Raw genomic sequence first — 22,486 nt, 5'->3', positions numbered from 1 at the left:
AAAGGAGGGCAAGGTGCGTTCGATTCTGGACTTGAAAGCTCTGAACCGCTTCGTGCGCGTTCAAAAGTTTTGCATGGAATCGATCCGCTCGGTGGTTGCCTCTTTGAGTCCGGGAGATTTCCTGGCCTCCATCGACCTGAAGGATGCGTATTTACACATCCCCATATTCGAGGGTCATCAGAGGTACCTCCGATTCGCTATCGCGGAGGAACACTATCAGTTCATGGCGTTACCTTTCGGCCTCGCTTCAGCTCCAAGGGTCTTTACCAAAGTTCTGGTTCCTATTCTGGGCCTATTGAGGGCACAGGGCATTGCGGTCTTGGGATATCTGGACGATCTCCTGTTAAGATCGAGTGCCAGTCAGAGCCTGATGCGCGATCTGTCCACCACGGTTCAGACGCTCCAGGAGTTCGGATGGACCATCAACGTTCAGAAGTCGACTTTGTCTCCTTCGGTTCGTCTCCCATACTTGGGAATGGTCCTGGACTCCGCCCAAGCGAAGGTGTTTCTGCCGGAGGATCAGCTCCGGACCCTGCAGAACGAGGTCAGGTCCCTCAGGGACAACGAGTCCTCGTCGCTCAGGACCTGTATGCGGTCCCTGGGATTGATGGTGTCTGCCTTTAAGGCGATACCGTTTGCTCAGTTTCACACGCGGGCTCTCCAAGCGGAGATCCTGGCCAAATGGGACAGGCATCTTCAGTCCTTGGACCTGAGGGTGTCTGAGTCGCCAAACCAGATTGGATCTTCTGTGGTGGCTCCAGTCTCCGGCTGTAGCGGAGGAAAAATCCTTCCGGCCGTTGCTGTGGACGGTGATTACCACGGATGCCAGCCTGTTGGGCTGGGGTGGCGTCCTGGGCAACCTGTCTGCCCAGGGCACTTGGTCGGAGGAGGAATCCTCCCTTCCGATCAACATCTTGGAGTTGAGAGCGATCAGGCTGTGCCTGCTCCATTGGTCAGATCGTCTTCAGGGCCGCCCTGTATGGGTGCAGACGGACAATGCCACTGTGGTGGCTTACATCAACGACTAGGGGGCACAAGGAGTGCCCGGGCGGCCCAGGAAGTGACCAGCATTCTGTCTTGGGCCGAGACTCGCGTCCCGGTGATCTTGGCAGTTCACATTCCGGGTGTGGAGAATTGTCAGGCCGATTATCTGAGCCGCCAGACCCTGGACCAGGGGGAATGGTCCCTGCACCCGGAGGCGTTTCAAATGCTGTGTGCAAAATGGGGATCCCCGGACGTGGATCTGTTCGCGTCCCGGCTAAACAACAAGGTGGGAAGGTTCGTGTCAAGAACGCGCGACCCTCTGGCAGACGCCTCGGATGCGCTGGTGGTGCCTTGGCACCGATATTGTCTGATGTATGCCTTTCCTCCGATTCAGTTGTTGTCCAGGTTCCTTCGCAGGTTGGTCTCTGAACCAACGTTCGTGATTCTGGTGGCACCGGACTGGCCGCGCAGGTCTTGGTACACGGACATCATTCAACTAGCCGTCGAGCCTCCATGGCGGCTCCCGTTACGAGACGATCTACTGTCTCAGGGACCGATCTTCCATCCTGCTTTACAGTCACTGGCTTTAACGGCGTGGCTGTTGAAAGCCAGGTCCTGAGAGACAGGGATCTCTCCTCGGAGGTCATTCCTACCTTGCTCAAAGCAAGGACGGCCTCGTCTGGTAAGGTTTATTATCGTACATGGAAGGCTTATTTTGCCTGGTGTGAAGCTAGGGGCTTCCCTCCTCGTTCCTATTCGGTGGCGAGGGTGTTGGCCTTCCTACAAACTGGTGTGGACCAGCGCCTTGCGTTGACCACGATTAAGCACCAGTTGTCTGCACTGGCTGTTCTTTTTCAGCGCCCCTTGGCGTCTAACGCTTTGATTCGCAGCTTTATTCAAGGTGTGCATCACCTTGCCCCTCCTCGGAGGGTGCCTCTACCTCCATGGGACTTGAACTTGGTTCTGTCCATTCTACAAAGTTCTCCCTTTGAAAACCTAAGGGAAATTTCTTTGCCTCCGCTGTCTAAGAAGGTTGCCTTTCTAGTGGCGATCACTTCTGCCCGCAGTGTCGGAGTTGGCGGCCTTGTCCTGCCGCTCCCCTTACCTGGTGGTTCATAAGGATAAGGTGGTCTTGCGACCTAACCAGTCTTTCCTTCCAAAGGTGGTTTCTGACTTTCACCTTAATGAGGACATTGTTTTGCCTTCGCTCTGTGCGAATCCCAAACATCCTAAGGAGTTTGCTTTGCATTCCTTGGATGTTGTCAGGGCAATCAGGGTTTACCTGTCATCCAATGAATCCTTTCGGAAGTCGGATTCTCTTTTTGTCCTTTCTGAGGGACCTCGGAAGGTTATGGCTGCGTCTGCGGCGACCATTTCAAAATGGATCAGACAGACGATTGTACAGGCCTATTCGATTAAGGAACACCTTTTCAATGTGCACACCTTTTCAAAGTTCTATAAACTTGATGTTCTGGCATCAGCAGATGCCTCTTTTGGCCGCAAAGTTCTGTGTGTGGCAGTACCTTAAGGGACCCTAGTTTTGCAGGGCCCTGACTGTTGGGGTTGTTTTTTTCCCCTTGTTTTTTTGCTTTCCTGGGTTATTGCTCCAGTTGAGCTTTTATGTTACCGGAGGATACCTTTCTGTTCACGTAAGGTTCCTTTCTCTGCTGTGGGTGCTGCGTTGCCTTTTCTGAAGGTTGCGTTTCCCACCCCTCATCTCTACACTGCTTTGGGACATCCCATTGGTGAAGACAGTATGAGTGGGCGGCGACTGTCAGAGGACGTAAAAGAAAACTGAATTTTTGTAAAATCTTACCGTAAAATTCCTTTCTCTGAGTACTGACAGTCGCGACCCCTCTGACCCCAGCCCCTTTATTGGGGTTATTTGGACTTGAACTGCTTGCTACCAAACTGAGTTGGGATGGCTAATTGCAGGGGGGTATTGGACCAGTGGGACAGCCCCCATGGGTGTGTCTATGTAAAGTACTTTGTTTTTAACAAGTCTTATTCCTAGCTTGCTCCTATGGATAAGAGGTCAATACCCATTGGTGAAGACTGTATGAGTGGGCGGCGACTGTCAGGACTCAGAGAAAGGAATTTTACGGTAAGATTTTACAAAAATTCTGTTTGTTTTTGTCTTACCGTAAAATCCTTTTCTCTGAAGTTCATTGATGGATGCAGTACCCGCCCCTCTTTTTTGAAGTTGGGTTGGTATTGTTTTCTCTGACGATGCTTTGTTACGAAACTGACATCCTATAGCAGAGAGAGGGAGTATACCTCCTGGGACTGCCCATAGGCGTAGCCAAAACTTTTTTCTGCCTAGTGTCCTGCTCCTGTAGGGGGCAGTATAACCCTACTGTTAAGAACAACAGAGACTCCGTCCGTCAATGAACTTCAGATAAAATGATTTTACACTAAGACAAAAATCCAATTATTGAACGTCCCAATTTTTCTAGGTAAATATGCCTCTAAAGTTACTATTGACATGACATTTTCACCACGTGGCGGTAACAACCCATGCAATCCATAAATACAAAGAAACCAAAACAAAGTTTGGAAATTTAAGCTATGTGTAATAAAAATGGAATGACCCAGGGAAAACGTATTGAACACACTAAAATTTATTTGTACTTCGTACAAAATCTTTTGTATTGCTTCAAGGCGCCTCCTGTATTGAGAAGCTATTCTCATACATTGCTCAGGTGTGATTTTAGCCCGTTCTTCCACACAGTCTTCAAATCTTCGATAGATTTTCTGTTGGATTCAATTCAGGTGATTGGCTGAGCCATTCTAGCAGCTTTATTTTCTTTCTTTGAAATCAATTGAGAGTTTCCTTGGCTTTGTGTTTGGGATCATTGTCTTCCTGAAATGACCATCATCATTTCATCTTCATCCTGCTGATAAATAGCAGCAGATTTTTATCGAGAATATCTTGATACATTTTTTCATCCATCCTTCCTTCAATGCAATTAAGTTTGCCAGTACCGTATGATAAAAAACAGCCCCACACCATGGTGTTCCCACCGCCAAACTTCACTGTTGGTATGGTGTTTTTGGGGTGATGTGCAGTGCTGTTTAACCTCCAAACATGGAGGTTATTATTATAGCATCCAGAGAGTTCAATTGTGGTCTTATCTGACCAGACTTTATCCTCCTGGTATTTTCACAGGCTTGTCTAAATGTTGTGCAGTAAACTTTTAAACAAGCTTTAACATGCTTTTTCTTCAGCAATGGAGTCTTGTGTGGTGTGCGTCCATACAGGCCATGGCGGTTGAGTGCAATACTTATTGTTTTATTTGAAACAATTGTACCTGCTAATTCCAGATCTTTCTGAAGCTCTCCACAAGCGGTCCTTGGCTCTTGGACAACTATTCATAGAATTGTTTTCACTCCTCTGTCAGAAACCTTGCAAGGAGCACCTGGTCGTGGCCGGTTTATGGTGAAATAATGTTCTTTCCACTTCAGGATTATGGCCCCAACAGTGCTCACCGGAACATTCAGACGTTTAGAAATCCTTCTGTAGCCAATACCATCAGTATATTTCGAAACAATAAGGTTGCAAAGGTCTTGAGAGAGCTCTTTGCTTTTACCCATCGTGAGAGGTTTCTTGTGTGACACACCTTGGTAATGAGACACCTTTTTATAGGCTATTTGTTGAGATTGAATCAACTGATATTAATTTACACTGACAAGGGGCAGGATTGCTTTCTAGCTACTAATAGATTTCAGCGGGTGTCTTGGCTTGCCATGCCTTTTTGCATCTCCCTTTCTTTGTGTTCAATACTTTTTCCCTGTGTCATTTCATTTTATTACCCAAACCTAATTTCTGAACTTATTTGTTTTGGTTTCTTTTTATGTCTGAATTGCATGGGTTGTTACCGACATGGTGAAATTTTCATGTCAATCGCATCTTTAGAAATATATTTACCTAGAAAGATGGTGACGTGTTCAATACTTTTTTCTCTTTCGTTCACTGACAGACACAGCTCCATGTCTTCAGACCATTGGGCTTTACGCTGCTCTCTCTTCAGGAGTAGGACTAGCTTTTTGGTTACTCCACTGGGACAGTCCCAGAGGGTATACCATCACTTCCTGCTGTAGGACTCCAGTTTTTTCTGCCTAGTCAGGAGTAAGGACCTGGCTCTCTGCTGGAATCTGTGGTCCTGGCATTTTTCCCTTTTTTTTAAATGGAATTGTTTTTTACTTTTCTTTTTACTTTTGTTCATGTGTGAACTACAATCAACAGCTGGACTGGGCGATGCCTCTGGATATTCTATATCCTTATAGCCTTGCTTGACAGGCCTGCGAGCGTGACCCAACTATTAGCTCTGTGTTAGGTTGGCCCGCTGGACGGGGGCTGGCCGGTGAGTGAAACACCTTGCGAGGTCGCATAGCCCTGGTCACGACAACAGTCACTATCAGAGTCGCATCGTACCTCAGGCCAAGATGTGCGATGGACTGCTGGGAGTAGCGCCCGCCATGGTATGGTGAGTAGTGTCCCCTCTCCTTTCCTACGAAATTGCTTGGGTGGTTGCGGGCCCTCCATGGGGATGGTAGGCCCTTCCTGTGTCCTTCCTCCTCCACTCATGCTTTTCCCCCCTTATCCTTAGCGGGGTCCCCCCTGCATAGGTGCCCTCATCTGTCCCCTGCCCCCCCCCCCCGGCCCCTTTTGGGGGGCATGGGTGTACTTGGGTAGGGTGGCTTGCCTGGTGCTGGGCCGCTGAAGTAGGAGGTGGGGGCCGCTGCCGACCTCCTTTTTGGGGGTTTCCCCTTCTTGGGTCTGTTTTTATCTGGGGTCCAGGATCCCCTGCAGCGCCGTGTGGTGCCTCCATTTTGCCGTGGATTCTGTATTCCCGGCTTTGGCAGCCATGTTTGTGTAGTCCCGCGGCCATGTTTTTGGTTTCCCCATAGAGTTTAACAGCTGCCATTTTCTTGTAGTCTGATGCGATGGTCGGCTGCGGGGGCCTCTGTCAGGTTTTTCTATTGCTGTGTGGCAGAGTGTTTGGCGCTCTCCAGCTCGGGTAGTGAGTCTCTGGGGGTACACTATCTTTCCTCTGCTGTATTCTGCGCTGTGGGTGCGCTGATTTTTGTAATGCCTCAGTAGTGCGCTCCCTGGTGCCTCCATGGAATCTCAATTTGGCACTGTCGGTGCTTCAAAAGCCTCCTTTTGGAAATATTTGAGAACTTCCTCGGCTCACTCTGTCGCAGAAAGTGGCTTTCTCGGTAGCTATTACTTCCGCATGTCGGTTGTCGGAGTTGACTGCGTTGTCCTGTCAGACGCGTTACCTGGTGATTCATAGGGACAAAGTGGTGTTGCGACCCTGTCAGGCTTTCCTTCCTATGGTTGTGTTGGGGTTTTATTCCAATGAGGATATTGTGTTACATCTTTATGTCCTAAGCAAAACATCCTAAGGAAATTGCCTTACATTCCTTGGATGTGGTAAGGGCTATTCGGTTGTACCTGGCGGTGACTGAACTTATTCCAAAATCTGTTTCATTGTTCTTACGGATGGACCTTGTGAGGGACAGGCTGCGTCTGCTGCAACCTTTTCCTAGTGGATCAGGCAGATGGTGGTGCAGGACTATTCCATTAGGGGTCAGGTTTCTCCTTTCCCTTTTTAAAGCGCATTCTACAATGTCGCTTAGTGCCTCCTGAGCCTTCCGTCATCAGGCGTCAGTGGTTCAGGTGTTCAAGGAGGCTACGTGTTCGTCTGTACATACATTCACAAAGTTTTATAAGGTGGATGTGCTTGCATCTTCGGATGCGGCGTTTGGCCGCAAGGTTTTGCAGGCTGCTCTTGCAGAGGCTTCCGCTTCTTGAGGTGTCATTTTTTCCTGGTGGTGAGCTCCTGTTGAGATCCTGTTTTAACCTTGTTGGCTATGTTTAGCCTTGTTGGGAATTCTGTGTATTGCTGTGTTTTTTTCCCACCCCTCATATCGACAATGGTCTGAATATATGAAGCTGTGTCTGTCAGTGAACGAAAGAGAAAACTGGATTTTTGTCACTGATGGACACAGCACCTGCCCCTCTGTTGGGTTGTGTTATATGTTCCTCAGGCATTGCTTGTTACAAACTGGAGTCCTATAGCAGGAAGTGATGGTATACCCTCTGGGTCTGCCCCTGGGGCGTAACTAACAAGGTTTCCGCTTAGTCCTACTCTGAAGGAGAGAGAGCAGAATAAAGCCCAATGGTCTGAAGATAAGGAGCTGTGTCAGTCAGTGAACCTTAGAGAAAAGGATTTTACGGTAAGCCAAAAATCCAGTTTCCCAGCTGTATATTGATTTGGGTTCTTTTTACCAAAGAAATTTATCAGAATACATTTGGCCTACATGAAGAAAGATTATATATTTGCAAATTGGTATAACTCAAACTAGGAAAAACACGCTTTTCTATATTTTTTCGCTTATTTAGCAAAAAATAAACCCTGTGGTGATAAAATACCACCAAAAGAAAGCTCTGTATGTCTTAAAGAAAATAATTTACCTTTGAGTAAAGTGTTTCATGACTGAGTAATAAGTGTGACAGCTCTGAAAGCTTAAAATTGGCATGGGTAGGAAGGTGGTGAAAGGGTCCAGTATTGAAGTGGTTAAATTGTGACAGCAGGTGCGGGGGGAAGGATCCCTCCCCCCACTATAACAAGGAGGGGAGGATCTGCAGCAAAGGATGCAGGAGCTAAATATGTGTGGAACATGTAACATGCTCCAAAGGCCTTTAAAACTCTTTCAAACACCCAAAGCTTCTATCTCAGGCTCCCCTGTTCCATCCTGCTTCTTAGTCATGTGATTTAACAGCATGGTTGTTGAAATCCAGGTCTCAATGGACAGCATGATTCTGTCGTACCTGCAAATCCTATAGCTTCATTTCAGTCCCTGAGATTTCTCTGTGCCTTGCATTAGACCTCCCTTACACAACCCTGCGCTTTCTTGGGATTTTTATTTGGTTTTCTCTGTCTTGAAGAAATCATCCTTTGAACCCACCAGAGAACGATCTGCAGATAACATTTCCTGCAAAATAGTTTCCATAGTGGCTATTATGCCAGATGTGTCTCTGAACTAGCAGGTCTCTCTTGTAAGGAGCCATACCTGATCCTTCAGAGTAGTAATCTTGCGCCCAAGACCTACCTTTCTACCTAAGATGGTACCTAATTTCCATCTTAACTAAGACCTAGTTCTTCCCTTCTTTGTAGGACACAAAGAAGGGAAGGACTGTGTACCCCAAAGAGATTGCTCTTCATTGTCTGGACGTTGTCAGAGCTAGCACCCAGTAGAGATTTCTCTTCATTGTCTGGAGCTTGTCAGAGCTAGCAGAGTTAATGTAAAAGCCACAGCTTCTTGTAAGAAAGACTGACTCGGTCTTATCAGGGCCTCACAAAGGACATTCTGCTTCAAAATGTACAATTAGCAGGTAGAAAATACCAGTCCTCTCAGGAGCTTGAATTCTAAGCTTCAGCACATACATGTTCACACGCCAGATCAGGGGTTGTTTTCTGGGAATTCTGATACAAAGTCTGTGTTGCCCAGCTTTGCAAAGCCTCCCCTGAGTCTTCAAGTCACACCTTCTCGAAGTTCTACCAGGTGGACGCCCAAGCTTTTACAGATAAGAGGTTTGGGCTGCATGCTTCTTGCCATGATTCTTGATGGACTTTGACAGTAAAGTTATCCCAATTTTTTGCATAATGTGAAAGATGTTATGCCGTGTAAATAGATACCCAACATGTCATGTAAAAAATTGCGTACACACTCGTGGATTGGCAAAAACTACCGTACTTAAATCTCCATAGGCGACGCTTTAAAACATTTTTAACGGTTACCTGTTTAGAGTTACAGAGGAGGTCTTGTGGCTCCAGTACCCAAAAGTAAAGTCATGACATCACTTCCGGGTTTTTACATCGGAAACCCGATCAGAGCCAATTCCAACTTCGGGTCTTCAGCCAGCTCTCCCCCGTCCCCTCCTGCTCCTTGTAATGACAACCGAGCAGCTGCTCAGCCGCATCGGTTGTTATTACAAAAAAGCCGACCTGCAGGTATAAACAGTATTGGCATCACCCTGGTACAGTCCCCTGAAGCAGAGGCTGCATATTTGTGTTCCGTCAGCGTGAAGGGGTTAATCAGTGATGGGGCAACTTGGGTAACCATCTGCAATAGGGTGTGTTTTGTGGATGGGTGGCAAAGCCAGTTGAACTCCCATAGCATTTGTTAGCTCATCAGTGGATGCAGTAGCTGCTAAAGGAGAAAGACCTGCCACTACATATATCACTACATATATTTTAGTACATGTTTAATTCAAATGCATTTACCTAGCTAAATTATATTTAATAGGTCTGCTACCAATTAAAGCAAGGCTTGTGTGAATAAAAAGGGTTTGGGTCTGGCTGACTGATTTTGGTTGTAGTGTGGCATATTGTAAGGGGGAAGTGTATCAGTAGGTTAATAGTTTTATAAGCGAGGGTCAATCATGAGCCCTCTTTTGACAATTTGAATTATTCAAATGAGGTAAAAAAAAACAGGGCATTACACTGAGGCAAATAAGCGATATGGTTAAATATCTTTTCCCTGGAGCCCTCGAGAGATGTAAGATGTCAGATATTTTGACATTACAGCACAATACAAAAATAAAGGTTTGGAGTTGAGTGGAACATCACCGAATACTGTAAGATTTGAGAGTGAGCCGTGGATAAGACTATATCAGACATATCTGTATTGCTTAAAGCTGATCCTGCTGATTACCTCCTGTTTATAAATGGTTTCCTGACATTTTGAATGAGGTAATAACATAAAGTTGCATTTGTTCTCTTGTTACAGTGTTGTACATGTGCTTGATAGTTGTTTTTGTGTATACAATTTGAAATCATTTTAATTCTTATAACTTTAGTCAATTTTGTTAAATGTCAAATTAACAAATGTTTTCCATTGCTTGCAGAGCCACGGTTTCCTAACCATCCTATGTTTGATCAGAGAAATCCTCCTCCTCCGATTCCTCCACCTCCACTTCTTAACAATAACCTACCTGTTCCCAATCAGAACCCACCACCATTCAGTCCACCAGGACAGGGCTTTAACCAGCCAGGCCCACAACAGAGATTTAATCAGCCCCAGTCTAACTTTAATCCTCCTGGACCTGGTCAACAAGCAGGCTTTAATCCACCTGGGCCGCAAACAAGCTTTACTCAACCTGGATTCAACCAACCAGGACCACAGCCGGGATTTAATCCATCTGGTCCTCAGCCCAACTTTAATCCGCCGGGTCCACAGGCTGGTTTTAACCCACCCGGCAGTCAACCAAGTTTTAATCAGCCCAATTTTAACCAACCAGGTCCCCCTCCTGGGTTCAATCAGTCTGCCCCTCCATTTAACCCTTCAGGAATCAACCAGCCTGGTTTTAACCAGCCAAACCCTGGACCTCAGCCTGGATTCAACCAACCAGGAACTGGTCCACAACCAAATTTCCCACAACCTGTCCCTGGACCGCAGCAAGGATTTAATAACCCAGGGTTTACAAGAGAGCGACCTGTTCGGATTAACATGCCATCTCCTGGGCTTATGGGAATTCCACCATTCAGTCAACCATCTACAAATATAAGGCATTTTCCTCCACCAAGGCAACAGTTTCCACCTGTTCCTGGACAACCCTTCATGCTTCACAGTCAGTCGAATATGCAGGTTTGTTCTATATTTTAGTAATGTATTGACTAATATTATTCAAGTTACAAGGTCAAATGGCATTTAAATGAAAAAATGGAAAACCCCTTCAAGTGTGTTTCCAAGTCTGTCAAGATGCAATGAAAATATATCTTGTTTAGCAATCTTGAGTGGGTTCTAATTTGTCAGTTATTCAGAAGGAGATAGGATAAATCTACTCTGTTGTACCTTTTAGTTAAATGTGCTAACCACTTTTTACCCATGTACATTTTTAATGTTTTTCCTTAGTATTTTTTTTTTTATATAGTCCCTAGAATTCCCTTTAACCCCTTTAAGACTGACCACGTGTATATATATATATATATATATATATATATATATATATATATATATATATATATATATATATATATGTATGTTGTTTTGCACATGGGCAATGGCGCAGAGGATTAAGATTCCTAGAACCTGGCCACTTTAAGTGGCCATTGAGTCACATGATCACTATGCAGTCACACGATTACAACATATACACAACTTTTATGAATGAGTTTCAATCATAACAGCTGTGCTTTCTGTAGTAATGCTGTGATTTGCCCACAGCTATCACATGGTGCCTGGGCCATTCACAGCACCCTGTACCATGTGATTATCTGTAGCCAATCGCAGCTTGTCAACAGAAAGCAAGTCACCATGAATGGAAACCCTTTTGCGACAGTGCAAACAATTGCGGTTATATCACTAATGGCAATCGCAGGTTAAAAAAAACATCCCAGATCACTATGGCAACACTGAGCTACTCTGATGAAAGTGTGTAAAAATAGAAAATTGAAAACAGTTGATTAAATTAAAATATATAAATTATTTTTTTCTTTTAAATATATATATATATATATATATATATATATATATATATATTTTTTTTTTTTTTCTTTTAAATATATACTGTGTGTATATATATAATATACATTTTTTATTTTTTTTTATTTTTTTTTTTATTTTAAATACTGTCACCTGTCAGTATCCCTGATCACCACCACACCAGTCATATGATATTGGTGACGGTGTAACGTTAAAAAACCATACCCCGTGAAGGAACCATACCCTCGTCACTTCCTGTCTGAAACAGCTGAGCAGCGCAGCAGTGCGCATGCTCAGAGCCCCGGATACGCAATTGAACATGAAAGAATTTGAGAAGTGCGCATGCTCGGTGGGCATGAAATTATCACGGCACTGTCTCTAATGTTATACTTGCGGCGGGTACATTAAAACACTTCGGCTGCAACATAAATCATCTCCTGTGCTATCGCTGTAACTTCCCTCATCTCCGGTAATAAATATAAAAGCGGCGGCGGGTGTATGAGATGTAAATGACGGCGATCGCGGCTCCGTGATCCGCTTTTATATTTATTACCGGAGATGAGGGAAGTGACAGGGGAAGGAGCGGAGATGATTTATGTTGCAGAGGAGCTGTTTTAATGTAAGCGCCGCAAGTTTAACTACCGTGAGAAATCCATACCCTCCGTAGGTGCACCGGAAGTGACGAGGGTATGGTTTTCTCACAGGTATGGTTTTTTCACGGAACAACGGTATGTAAAAAGAAAAACCCATTTAAATAAATTTTCCAAAATGTTTTGACAAATTAAAACCTCAAAAAACTCACCATTTCTTTTAATGCCTCAGACTGTCTACTTTGCAAAAAGGGGTCATTTTGAGGTAGTTGTACTGTCCTGACATTTTAAGGATCTCAAGAAATGAGTCTGTTGATACATCAGGATTAATCAATTTTTAAAAAAAATATAAACCATAGTTTGTAGGCTCCTGATTTTCACGCAAACCAATTAATGTACACTTGTTGGTATATTTTTTTCCGAAGACACATAGAATACATTTTGGCCTAAATTTATGAAGAAATTTGATTTTATCGTGTATATATGTGTGTATATATATATATATATATATATATATATATATAGATATAGATATAGATATATATGTTTTTTTTTTCTTTTTCCAAAATTTCCTGTCTTTTATAAAGCAAAAAATAAAAATACCCAGAACTGATCAAACACCACCAAAGGAAAGCTCTATTGATATATCTTAATATGATCTAAATTTAATTTGCGTATAGTGTTGCTTGAATTTAACAGTTATAGTACAGTGCTGAAAAGCAAAAAATGCCCTGGTCTTGAAGGGGGTAAAACCTTCTGGAAATCAAGTGAATTAGATACACTGTTGCTTTGTCATTCATGAATGTGAAAAGATCCTCATTAGTCCCACTGATAATCACATCTTCAGCATTTCCCTGCCACTCCTTTTTCTGTTAAAGCCACTACCAAACTACATAGTGATAATTGGTGTCTTGTCATGTGACAGTGCTTGAAACTAAACTTTGTCTGCTAGGCTATAGCAAAATAATAGCTTATCATTAAAGGTGTTTTAAACCTCAGACACGAAATATGAACAAAGAATAGCCCTCTATAGTGTGTACTAGCCTCAGTTATTAGCACCAAGCGTCATTTTTTGTCTGCTGCTTCATTCCTCTATCTGCATGAGTCACTTCTGACCATCTTTCCTGGCACCAAGAGAAAAAAGGTGACAGGGGAGGGACGTCCTGCTGATTGACAGCCTCCACTCTGTTCCTGTGTGCTGTACGAAGGTGGGCGTGTCCCTTCCCTCCAATCAGCTCTAAGACCTCTCCTCACTTAGTTTTGCATAGTGTAGTTTCAGCTCTCCTCCTTTTCTTTTTCTTATTTTTTTTCCCCCCTGACAGCTCAGACAGGCTGTATAAGTTCTGCACTTTTATCAGCTGTAGAGAAGAAAGTGCTGCAGATAAACAGGTAAAACTTAGGTAGGAGGATTTATTTAATCTTTGTATCACCTGAGGCCAGTCACGTCACTGAGTATGTAAGGGTTTACAACCACTTTAGGAACTCAAATGCAATGTTAAAACCACATCCCATCTTTGTAAGCTGCCTTCAGTCTGCATTGTCTTCCCGTTTGGGTGTAGCACTTGTGGGTAGAAAGTAAACCTTAGCAAATTGCACTTGACATGTATTGATGCTGATAAGAGTTCATTAGATCCATGCATGCCTTTTTTCATAGTCCCCTAAAGGAAACCAGTAATGAGAGGAACGTGAGGGGATTCCTATTGCTAACGTAATTTGAAAAATAATAGTTTCCTGGTTACCTTTGTCTTAAATTATTTGTGTTGTTGACCTAGAACAAGCAGGCCTCTCTGTATACCTATTGCAGGCCCAAAGTATTAAAGGCACTGGAACAGAATAATTGCCAAGTAACTAGAATTTGTTTTCGGATGGGAAGGGACCAGTTACTGCTAAATTGGATCTTGCAATTTTATTGGCTGTGATGCCTTTTATTTTTTTCACAGGGACCCATGCAACCTCCCCTTCAGCCTTTGCATCAACATCATCCACCTGCAGGACAACAAAAGCCCCCAATGCCTGTGCCACAGACACCTTCGTTTAGAGCACATTCACAAAATTCTCAAAACCCATCACATAGAATGCCAGGGCCTCGACACCCTGCTCTCAAACAAAGACAGGTATGAGGTTGTTAATAAGAAATTTATAGTCTGTTTGGTATGCTTTTCAAAATTCTTGAGTAATGATTGCTCATTTTATCCATAACTCATGAAGAATGTCTAATATTGTAAAAAAGTAACATTTGAAATATGTTTTTTTTTCAGGGTACACCAGCTCACAATCAACAAGCAGCACATCCAAGAAACAGCAACTTGCGAGAGCTGCCCATAGCACCATCTCACTCTGTAGACATGAGTAAGAGGAAAGCCACTTCAGCTCCTGCTGCACATGTCATTCCTGTGGCCACCACAGCACCACAACCCAGATCAGTGAGTGCTGAAAGTGCACAAGCAGCCAAGCCAGGAAATCTCACCAGCCCAATAAAGGAAGAAGTTAAAAATGAAGAACAGGTACATGGAATTAAAGTGTGTGTCTATCTAAAACTTTTTTTCTTAGTTTTATCCTCGCCCTGTCTATAGAAAATGATCAGGTTCTTACTGCTGCTTGGGGCTAAGTTAGAAATTTTCCTCAAACATCCTTATCTCCTGACAACATTATCACACAGGAAGTGGAGGGAACTCTCCAACAGCAACACAAGCATAAAAATGTTGTAGAGTAGGGGAATGTTAGAACCCCTGTTACATTTGTATGTTTGTCTTTGTCCTCGTTGCAGATCTTTTTTTTTTCTTTGTTAAAACTGTTGAAAGAATAAACAAGAGGAAAATCTTGGTAACAGACTTCTGAAAGACAGCTAAAACTAAATAGGGGTTCTTATATTTCCTTACTCTAAAAATGTAATTATTTTTCCCCCACTGTGCAGTACAGGACACATGCTTCTTTAATCCTTACAGCTAACTTCAGGTGATTGGACACTTGCTAAAACTGCTGGTACATCCACCATATAATCCCTCCCATTCCCAGCTATCCTCAGTTTTGTGTCCTTAGGCACTGGACCTGCTGCTTTTGGCATGTGGTGCAACATGCAAAGTTATCTACAGAGTACTTTGTAGTTCCAAAACAAGAGTATGCCTTGCACAGAGCCCAGCCCCTGAAGACCCCTGTGGTGGTAAGCCCATCGTAGAGGGTGAAGCCAGTAAGGGTAATATCTCCCTTCTATCTGCAGCTGATTGGTATGTTCAAGATGTCAGCCCTTTAAACAATACTTTTAAGGTTCCCCTTCCCTGGAGTAATTCCCACTGTGGGGTGCTTTGGTTCTTCCCCAGACAAGTATATCAAGGAGATTATGGAGGGCAAGAGTATTCTCCTCCCCCTGAAGAAAAAGTCTTGTTCCACTCCTGATCAGAAAGGTTCTTTCATCCCTCTGTATTCCAATGACAGGTCTTGGAAAATAATCTTCTTTTGTAAAGGGACATGGCCTTTCAAGCCAGCAAAGTCTGGTGCCAAAGTCTTTACACACGAGGCATTTAGATTTCGGTGGTGGGACATTTGTTGGCCTTAGTGGCTTTCTGGTCCCTGCACATCTCGGAATTGAAAGTTTCAGTGTGTAATTTCCCAGGTTTCCAACCCCCTTCCCCCTATTCTCTTATTCCACAACCAAAAGTTTCAAAAACCCTTTTCCTTGGGGGCTTCCTCCTCCTCAAAACTCAGAGCTCCCAGCACTTTCCCAGTTTTTAACTGGTAAGACAAAATTCAGCCCTTCGGTGCAAGACTTTGAGCACAAAATCCACAGTCTTACCCAGTGCCTTCTTCCCAATGAAGGAGAACAGTCTCCCCAAAAAGTTAGGGGAAGTCTATTACAATTTGCCTTTCTGGGTCACAGACATTCAGGACGTATTGCTTCAATCAGTGGTTTCAAAGGGGTACAATATAGAGTTCCAAACGCTACCCTCTCACTGCTTTCTTCTCTCAAATTACCTTAAATCTGCCCAAGCAAATTCAGATTTGCAAATCACCCTAAGCCATCTCTTGTCCCTAGAAGTGGTCAATCCAAGAGGACAGATTCAAAAGATGCAAGATGGATGTGGATGTTTACAGATGCTTTATGCATATTCCCATCTACCCTCTTCACCAGCTCTTCTGTGCTTTGCAATTGGAAACAAATACTTCTAGTTTGTTGCGCTAAACTTTGACCTATCCTTGGCACCCAGGGTATGCTTGCACACCTTCTTTCCCTCTCAAAAACTCAGGGCATTCTCAGGGATATCAAGACAACCACCTTCTGACTCCACACGCCTTCACCCATCTGCAAATGTTCTCAAGACTATTCACGTGATTCAGGCTCTCAGTTGGGTAATTGACTTTTAAAAATCTCCAAACTTCCCTTAGCCTGGATTACTTAGGCCTCATTCTAGACAAAGCCCAAGCAAAAGTTCTCCTCCAGAAAACAAACTAGTCTCTCTTGTATCTCACTCTCGAGGCTTAAGGTCAGAGAGATCCTTCTGTGAGCTTCTCCATGAGAGTATTGGGCCTTATTGTAGGCTCCTTGAAGGCTGTTCCATTTGCCAAATTTCATTCAAGGCCTCTCCTAAACAATATCTTGTTTGCATAAAAAAGATATGTTTTCTCTCAAACTCTATGCTTCTACCTAATAGATTTTCAACCCAGCATTGATCTTGGGAAAGTAATTTCTTTCATCTCAATGGAAAGTGATAACAGATGCTAGCCTCTCAAGCTTAGAAGGAGTGTTCCAATCCCTCACAGCTCAGGGAACATGATCACCCAAAGAAGTGGAGTTAAGAGCGCTAAAAATGGCTCTGCACCACTGGACCTCTGGTTGCACAAAGATATCACAGTTGTGGCTTACATCAATCATGGGGGGGTACAAGGAGTCAGGCAGCCATGAAAGAAGCAAGCCTGAGGGCATTGGCATTTCACCCTGACATTTCCAATCTGATGTGTCAGAGATAGGGTAACTAGATGTGTATCCTAGCTTCCGGGTTCAGCTACAAGTTACCCTCTGTTTTTGACCAGGGACCCCCTAACACTGGCATAGGATGCTCTCCTCAACTCAGTTCAGGCTAACTTATGCTTCTCCAGTGCAAATTTCTCTTTCGTTCATTGACAGGCACAGCTGCTGGTATTCATAACCATTGGGTTATACTGCCCCCTACAGGAGTAGGACACTGGGCAGAAAATAATTCTGGCTACACCCATGGCAGTCCTAGGCTACACCCATGGGCAGCTATTGCCTCTGTTTTTTTTCTGCCTAGTCAGGAGTAAGGACCTAGTTCCTTGCTTGGATCGCTGGTCCTGGAAATTTTTTTCTTTTTAGATAATTTTTTTCCCCTGGATTTTTTTCTGTGAGATCTACAGTCAGCTGCCGGACTAGGCAACGGGCTGGATAATCTAGATCCAGTGGTCACCCCAGTCTGGCCAGCAAGCGTGCGCAGACCTCAGCGTCACGCTAGGTCGGTCGTAACATAGCCCCACTGGACGGGGGCTGGCCTGCGAGTTAAATGCCTCGCGAGGTCACATACGACTGGGTCTCGGCCCAAGTAGCAGCGTTCCTCCTGGCAGACATGCCCCCGTTTTGATGGAGAGGGGTTCTGTCTGGAGCGATACCCACCTGGTAACTGGTATGGTGAGTAGTTGTCCCCCCCCCCCCTTTCCCCCTGGAGGGTTTTGGGGTGGACGTGGAACCCTCCTTCAGATGGTTGGACACCCGGTTTCCCCTCCTTCCCGCAAGAATCCCCCCTTGCCGAGTCCCTCACCTGCCCCCCTCCCCTCCCACATATGTTGGGGCTGTTTTTGGGTGCTCTGGCCACGGTTCCTGGGGTGGCCCGCAATATGTACACTCTGGCTGGTTTGGCAATGAGGCCGGTATTCATCATTGCCCTAGTGTTGCAAACTCTGACCGAGTGGGCTAAGCTCTTACGCCATGACCTGGAGGGGTAACAGCTCCCCTTTGCCGAGCTGGTGGACCAGCTGGTCCAGGGGCTGCATTTTATCTGAGATGCCTCCTTTGAATTTTGCTCCCCTGATGGCTCGCCTCTCAGTTTTGGCGGTGGTCCTTCGGCATATCTTTTGGCTCAAGTGCTGGTCTGTGGCTCAGACTTCAAAAAAAGGCTTGACTGATCTTCCTTTCCACGGGGATTTCCTGTTTGGAGCTATCCTGGATGACCTCATTAAAGGTCTCACAGGGGGGGGAAGAATACTTTTCTTTCACAGGCTACTAAGGGCAAGGAACCTCGTCATAGATGTGGGCCTTCCTTCTCAGCTCATAAGAAGTTTTTTCGTCCCTCAGGGTCAAATGACAAGGGTTTAAAGCCTTTCAGGGGCTCTTCAGGGGGATCCAAACAAGGTTGGTCTAGCAAGCCAAGATCGGGCTTCTCCAGATCCGTGGATAAGGCTCCTTCCGCATGAAGGTGCGCCCTTACCCGTATTGGGGGTGGTGGGACATCTTCACTGGTTTCCGGATCCGTGGACTTCCCTGGTGCAAGACTAGTGGGTCCACAAAGTAATTCGGTCTGGCTACAAGATCGAGTTCCGCTCATTTTCCCAGGCAAGGTTTTTTTCTCCCAACTTGCGCCTGTTTGGGGTGGTACAAGACCTCTTCCTTCAGGGGGTGATTGTCTGGAGAATTTAATCCATTTGAACGGCGGTGGCATCCCTGCGTCAGGGAGATTTCCTTGCCTCTATCGATATCAAGGATGCCTACCTTCACTTTCTGATATGTGCCAGTCACCAGTATATTCTCCACTTTGCTGTGGGAGAGGAGAATTATCAGTTTGTGGCGTTACCCTTTGGTCTCGCCTCTGCTCCTCGGGTCTTCACAAAAGCTTTGCTACGCCAAAGGAATATCGTGGTACTGGGCTCCTTGGATGATCTCCTTCTGCGCGTGAAGTCTCCCTCTGCTCTGGTGGAAAACCTGGAGCTCACAATACGAACTCTGCAGGAGTTCGACTGGATTCTGAATTTTCAGAAGTCTCCTCTGGCTCCATCCATGAAGCTGGACTATCTGGGCCTGACTCTGAGCTTGGCCTTAGCAAGAGTGCTCCTTCCTCTGGACAATCTCCAGAAATAGCAGGCTGCAATTCACCTCCTGCTGTCCAACAGATGGTCATCCCTCCGGACTTGCATGCGGGTGCTGGGCCTGATGGTGTCTACCTTCTAAGCGGTTCCGTTTGCACGGTTCCATAAGAGGTCTCTCTCAAAAGGGAGATTCTGACCAAATGGGACAAGACTGCGGTCTCTGGACAAACAGATCCGGCTGAGTAGGGGATCAAGGGTGTCCCTGATCGGGTGGCTTTGTTTTTCGGCAGGGAAATTCCTTGCTTCCCTTGTTTTGGACAGTGGTCACCACGGATGCCAGCCTGTCCGGCTGGAAAGGCGTCATCGGCAAGCATTCTGCTGAGGAGATCTGGACGCCGTAAGAGTCCAGACTACCAATTTAATATCTTGGAACTCTGAGCAATCAGACTGTGTCTGGATCATTGGCTGGATCGTCCTCAGGGTTGTCCAGTACGCATTCAATCGGACAATGCCATGGCCTTGGCTTATGTCAATCCCCAAGGGGGCACAAATGACCTGGAGGCTCTGGAAGTAGCTGGCACACTCTACTCGGGCGCTTAGTGCCTCCTGGGCCTTCCGTCATCAGGCTTTAGTGACGCAAGTTTGGAAGGCGGCCACCTGGTCGTCAGTGCACACTTTCACAAAGTTCTACAAGGTGGATGTGTTGGCATCTGCGGATACTTTTTTTGGTCGCAAGGTTTCGCAGGCGGTTGTTTAGAGGACCTTGTCCTATTTGAGGGTGTATTGCTTTTTTCGGGTAGGCTCCGGTTGTTTTGGTTGAGCTCCTGTTTACCTGGTTGGCTATAGTTTTAGCCTTGGGAATTTATTTTCCGCTGATCCCATTCCTCTCTTTTAACACGGACGTCCCAGTGGTTAAGAAGATTAGGAGCTGTGTCTGCCAATGAACGAAAGAGAAAATGGGATTTTTGACTTACCGTAAAATCCATTTTTCTGATGTTCATTAACGGACACAGCACCCACCCCTCTGTGGAGTTGTAATTCTTCTGACACTGCTTGTAACAAAACTGAGTACCTATAGCAGAGAGAGGGAGTATACCCCCTGGGACTGCCCATCGGTGCAACCAGTTTTGTTTTTTCCTGTCTAGTGTCCTAATCCTGTAAGGGGCAGTATAACTCAATGGTTAAGAAGATCAGAAGCTGTGTCCGTCAATGAACATAACAAAAATGGATTTTATGGTAAGTCAAAAATCCCATTTTTTTTTTTGTTTGGCTAGTGTCTTTAGGTGGTGGACCATTCCCCTTTTTGGAGAATGTTTTTTTTTTTTTGTTTTTTTTTTTACTATTAAGGCAATAGGGCTGTCTAACAGTTTGTGACTCAGTACCCATTGGTGCCTTGGGGACCATATCCGGACCCCACAGTGTGGGGCTGGCCTGTAATGTTTGTTTTGAGAGCTGGATCCTGCATTGCAGTTCACTTTGGCATGAAGTAGAGTGTCTATCTGTATGGTTTCCAGACCCTGGAACCTCCTCAATGGGTATACTGTGACAGGCGAAACCTGGACCCCTAATGGGCCAAGCGGTGTACATAAAGTAAAATGGGGTTTCCCTATGTTTGGGAGGAGGGAGGGTGTCAGGACAAGTTTGATCATTGGAGGAGTTGCCAGCATAGCTAGAGAACTGACCAATGTGTTACCAAATGAATGTGGTCCGTTTTTTTTTAGGCAAGCAGGAACACCAGGTATTTCACACATAGGAAGAAATACAAAGAGAACATGATACACACACAGAGCAGGGAGCAGGCACGAGTGCCCCCTTAGCAAGTGGCTTGGTATGGGGCCTTTGGCGGGAAGGTGGAGCCCAGAGTTCCAGCGGGGGACCCCAGAAGAGGATCAGGGCTGCCTTGTGCAAAACCATTGCACAGAGCAGGTAAATATAATATGTTTGGTATTTTAATTAAAAAAAACAAAATGCCAAGCTTTACAATCGCATTAAGATAATGTTGATTTGGACTTTTCTGTAAATTCCCTGTCTTGGCATACAGGCCCCTAACTTGATGCAGGCCCCTCCCCTTTGTCTTTTGTGTTCACTCCTTATTTCTTGCATAAAACCTTGTGTCTTGTGGAGTAGGTGGGGATAAATGAGTGCAGTAGGGGCAGCCCTAGAAATTTTTTTTATTTTCTAGTGTCTAATTACCTGAAGGTAGTCTACTTATAACCATGATCTGTGAATACAAGTCCTGTGCTGTACTCCAGGTAAGTTAGAATTCCCATGTTTGTTGCGACCTACACTTTAAAGACCAGGGATTTACGTTTTTTTCTCACCGAATCGTAGCCCACTATGAAATTCAACATACTCTACACTTAGCAGCTAATGGATAAAAGGAGCATATGTGACTTACAATTAAAGGGAAAATAGTACCGGTATATCTGTAGTAAATACAATTATACACTTTTTTTTTTTTTTTACTGCAGCTTAGTCTTCAGGAATGTGTAATTATGCACTACTGCTCAGTCCTCACAAGTTTGTAAACTTCTAGATAGGGTGGGTTGAAAGGATATGTCCACGCAAAATTAAAAAGCTTTGGAGAACACAATGGCATGAGTTCTTTTCTTTTTTAGGATTTTAGATTGGGAAGTCACCATTGAGGCTTTTGCAAGGGGGATCAAGTCTTGCTCCTCAAGCTTGCTTTTTTTGATAATGCAGCTGGATAAAACCCAGGAACCAAGAAACCAGGGAGCCTACATATTAGCAGTTGAAGTCTCATTCTTTTTCAGCTTTTGTATTATAGCCAGTACAGGTTCATGTGCTTCTCGTTGCCTTATTTTTGTTTAACTTAATATTCTGTTGACATTGTCAACACCTAATACAGTATTATTAAATGGCAAACCTAGTGATCAATGAGATCTGCTTTGTGAATGCAATATGTAGGGTGGGTATCTCTGGTTGAGGGGGGAAGTTATCGACACAATTCTGTTAGTAGTGGTACAATAACAGAGTTTTGCCATTATATCTTTACTTTTTCCCTTCTTCATAGTAACTTAGGCACTATGAAATAGGCAAGTATGAACAGAGTTGATTAGCACACAAATGCAGGTATGTGGTGTGCTTTCATCAGTAGACATCAGTTACTCTGGCCTCCTATTAATAAACTGTATTACTGTAGAGTGGAGATGGTTCCTTATTAGAGTTCCCAGACCGAAAAAAGGTTATTTGATGCTTATTATTTTCATCCAGAGGAGACATGAGCACAGAATAATAAGTCTTTGCAGTTTACCATTAATATTCCAGCTTTGCAGTTGACGACATTTTGATTCTTGAGAGGGCGCTCAAGTTCAAGGTCAGCCACTTGGCTTGTGGTGTTCATTATAAGCAATTATTGTGTGACAAAT

General features: G+C 44.7%; 1 protein-coding gene across 2 annotated transcripts in view; it reads left to right on the top strand.

The window, feature by feature from the left end:
- The window catches only part of RBM33 (RNA binding motif protein 33), a 347,098-nt gene that overhangs the window by 179,027 nt on the left and 145,585 nt on the right, over window positions 1-22,486 (top strand). For both annotated transcript variants that reach the window (XM_082258397.1, XM_082258398.1), the window contains exons 12-14: window positions 9,905-10,644; window positions 14,012-14,185; window positions 14,330-14,575. In XM_082258397.1, the coding sequence (XP_082114523.1) occupies window positions 9,905-10,644; window positions 14,012-14,185; window positions 14,330-14,575 (1,160 nt within the window). The remainder of the gene's footprint in view (window positions 1-9,904; window positions 10,645-14,011; window positions 14,186-14,329; window positions 14,576-22,486) is intronic.

This window comes from Pelophylax lessonae (assembly GCF_965119305.1).
Source record: "Pelophylax lessonae genome assembly, chromosome: 5".
Taxonomy (NCBI): Eukaryota; Metazoa; Chordata; class Amphibia; order Anura; family Ranidae; genus Pelophylax; species Pelophylax lessonae.
This window is presented reverse-complemented; position numbering and strand designations above follow the sequence as displayed.